This window comes from Peromyscus leucopus, chromosome 2 (genome assembly GCF_004664715.2).
Source record: "Peromyscus leucopus breed LL Stock chromosome 2, UCI_PerLeu_2.1, whole genome shotgun sequence".
Classification (NCBI taxonomy): Eukaryota; Metazoa; Chordata; class Mammalia; order Rodentia; family Cricetidae; genus Peromyscus; species Peromyscus leucopus.
The window spans coordinates 54,570,517-54,573,597 of NC_051064.1; the positions used below are offsets into that span (position 1 = coordinate 54,570,517).

At 54.4% G+C, this 3,081-nt stretch overlaps 1 protein-coding gene across 1 annotated transcript; it reads right to left on the reverse strand.

Annotated features, from left to right (window-relative positions):
- Nucleotides 1-285: 285 nt before the first annotated feature.
- On the reverse strand, nt 286-1,480 carry LOC114703289 (olfactory receptor 13J1). The gene has a single exon (XM_028884086.2). It carries the CDS (start codon nt 1,377-1,379, stop codon nt 441-443), a length of 939 nt encoding a protein of 312 aa, XP_028739919.1. The 5' UTR covers nt 1,380-1,480; the 3' UTR covers nt 286-440.
- Nucleotides 1,481-3,081: the final 1,601 nt, after the last annotated feature.

Consider the following 3,081-nt stretch of genomic DNA (forward strand, 5'->3'; position numbering starts at 1 on the left):
ATCTTAAGTGGTTCTTAAAATGGTCTTCCCGATGCCCCACTGAAGAGAGGCTCAAGAGGTCAAGTCTGATGACTAATATCCATTTATTTATTTATTTGAGACTGGGTCTTACTATGTAGTACAGGCTGACATCAAATTTACCATCCTCCTGCCTCAGCCTCACAAATGCTGGTATTATAGGTGTGAACCACAGCACCTAGCCATGGCTGACGTCTTGAGATCATCCCAGAGGCTATGTGGAGGCACAGAGGCAGATGCTGGGTACTAGAACAGGGCAGGAGCAGAAGGTGAGCAGTTCTGTGTCAGGATTAGTGGGACTTGGTGCTGTGTCTTTGGAGTGGAGGGCCTCATAGTTCTATGCTCTGCCTTGCAGTGGTACTGGCATATGATGACCCACACAGCAAGCCAAGACCCTTACCCATGCCAAGCCCTGCCCTCCCTCACCTACAGGCCCATCTACTGCCCCACACTTTCCTGGCAGCCTCCTTCACCTCCTTGTTCCTCAGGCTGTAGATGATGGGGTTCAACATGGGTGTGACCACAGCGTAGAGGACCGTGAAGACCTGGTCGGAGATGCGGGCCTCCTTGCTCTTGGGTTTCATGTACATGAAGATGATGGTGCTGTAGAAGAGCAGGACGACGGCCAGGTGTGCGGAGCAGGTGGAGAAGGCTTTGCGGCGTCCCGTGGCTGAGGGCACCCTCAGGATGGTGGCCAGGATTAGCATGTAGGACAGGCAGATGAGGGTCAGGGGGACAGGCAGGAGGAGGATGGCACCCACCAGCAGGAAGGCGTCGCTGACGGCTGTATCCCCACAGGCCAGCTTCAGCACGGCCAGGATCTCGCAGGTGAAGTGTCTGATCACATGGTGGCCACAGAAAGGCAGCCTCATGGCAATGACTGTTTCCGTCACCGACTTGACGAGGCAGAGTACCCAGGAGGCTCCTGCCAGCACCAAGCAGAGCCTGTGGCTCATGAGCACAGGGTACCTGAGTGGTTGGCAAATGGCCAGGTAGCGGTCATAGGCCATGATGGCAAGCAGCAGGCACTCCGTGGAGCCCGTGGAAAGGCTCAAACACATCTGGATGGCACAGCCAGTAAAGGAGATGGTCTTCCGGGATGACAGGAGGTGGACCAGCATCAGGGGCACAAAAGTAGATGTGTAGCAGATGTCCAAAATGGAAAGATTGCCCAGAAAGAAGTACATGGGCGTGTGCAGGCGGGCATCCAAGATGCTCACGGCTACAATGGCAGTGTTCCCCAGCAGGGTCACCAGGTACATGGCTGAGCACAGAGGAAAGAGGAGGTGCTCCAGGGCAGGGTAGCCAGAAAACCCCTTCAAGATGAACTCAGAGGCTGTTGTCCTGTTGCTGGTCTCCATACCGCAGGGTTCTGGCTTCCACACGGTGGGACGGAAGGACAGAGGGTGCAGGGTAGTGGGACCACAGAGGTCGCTAAGGTCTTTTCCAGCTGGGACACACTTTCTGGGACTCTGGGGCCGTCTCCTCACCCTCTGTGGGCTTCAGGGCATCCATGTGAGAAGTGAGGATGATTTAGAAGAGCCTTTCCCTAAGAGCGTGTTCACGGAGGTGTGAAGGGGCAGTCTGAAGAATCACTGTGAGCTGATGCTGAGTGAGAAATGAAAGTCTTTACTGTAGGACTCGCCAGAGCCTTTAAACGGCTCATGTTTATTGGTGGCTCTCCAAAAGCAATGTAGATTATGTGCTCCCAAACTTACCTGACCCTAGATCCCCTTTCATCCTTAACCTATCACAGACAAATGATCTTCGAACTGAGTCTGGGAGCTGATGAGCTGGATCGGAGGTTCCCAAACTTGAACACACCCTGGACTTTCTTAGCTGTCAAGACACAGCTCATTTTCCTCCCAGAGTTTCTGGCTTAGGGGATCTGTGTGCTGCTGCTGCGGCTCTGCTGACCCAGGCAGGATTGTCTCTGAAGGTCCTCCTGGCTTTGCGGCACCCTCTGAGCCATGGCTTACCCTTTTCCCACTATCTGGAATGTCCTCACTTATCCCTCGGCTGTAGTAGTCTGATTTGTCTCTTCAGATCAGCTCTGGTCTCCATGCACTCTATGCTTTGTGTCTCGGGTGGATGTTGGGGGTGTGGCGCGGGGTGGGGTGTGTATGCTGCTGGCCTCTAAGCCTGTGAGTGCCCCCCCCACAGAGATGCTCTGTCAGCAGCTTTGTGTAGGATGAAGCTTTAGATGTTGCCTCTTTGTGAGCTCTCTGGAGAAAAGTCAAGGGACCCTGAAACCCAGTTCCCAGCCTGAATAAAGGATGTTTTGGCTTCATAACCACCAAGGTTACTAGCACAGGAAGTGCCCTGACGAGTTCCCCAGGAGCTCTCTTACAGTAGGTGGGGAAAGCGAGTCCACACGATGGCTGCCAGGGAGGTGAGTCTCCAGGAGAGTCTTCCCAGCACTGAAACACCTCACCATATGGAGCAGACATTTGCCTCCAACAATCCCCAAACACCTGCTGTCCTGGATGGACATCTTCCTGCTTCCTCCCCATAATCCTCTTACTAGCAAAAAAGCAGATTTTTCAGCCCTCCATGGTGTCTCAGAGTACCGGGAATGATGCCACCATATCACGGAACACGGTGCCCAAACCCGCCTCCCCTCTGGCGCCCCTCCTGGCGACTGTCCCCTCCTTTCACCGGCTCCTTATTTATTCTTTCCCAAATCAAGAAGTGACGTGGGGCCCGCTCCACACCAAACACTGTGCTGGGCATGAGGGGAACAAGTGAGGACACGGGCTGGGCACCGACTCCAAACCCTTCCCAGGCAGAGTTCTCCACTCTCCATGCTGGCTCTCCCTCCTCTCTCTGCATGCCCTAAGAGGCATACAAACTTCTTTGTAATAATGGGGCACTTGAAGGGTCTCTCAGGGCCTCTGCCACACCTCAGGCCAGGGCTGGGTGGTTCCAACGATTCTTCCTTCTTCCCATTCAGTACTAACACAGAACTCAGCGCTCAGTCCTACACTGAACCCCACCTCTGGGAACCAAGGGACACTCTGCCACAAGGAGAGCTCTGGTCTAGTCCTAGGGCCCCGGGTCGAG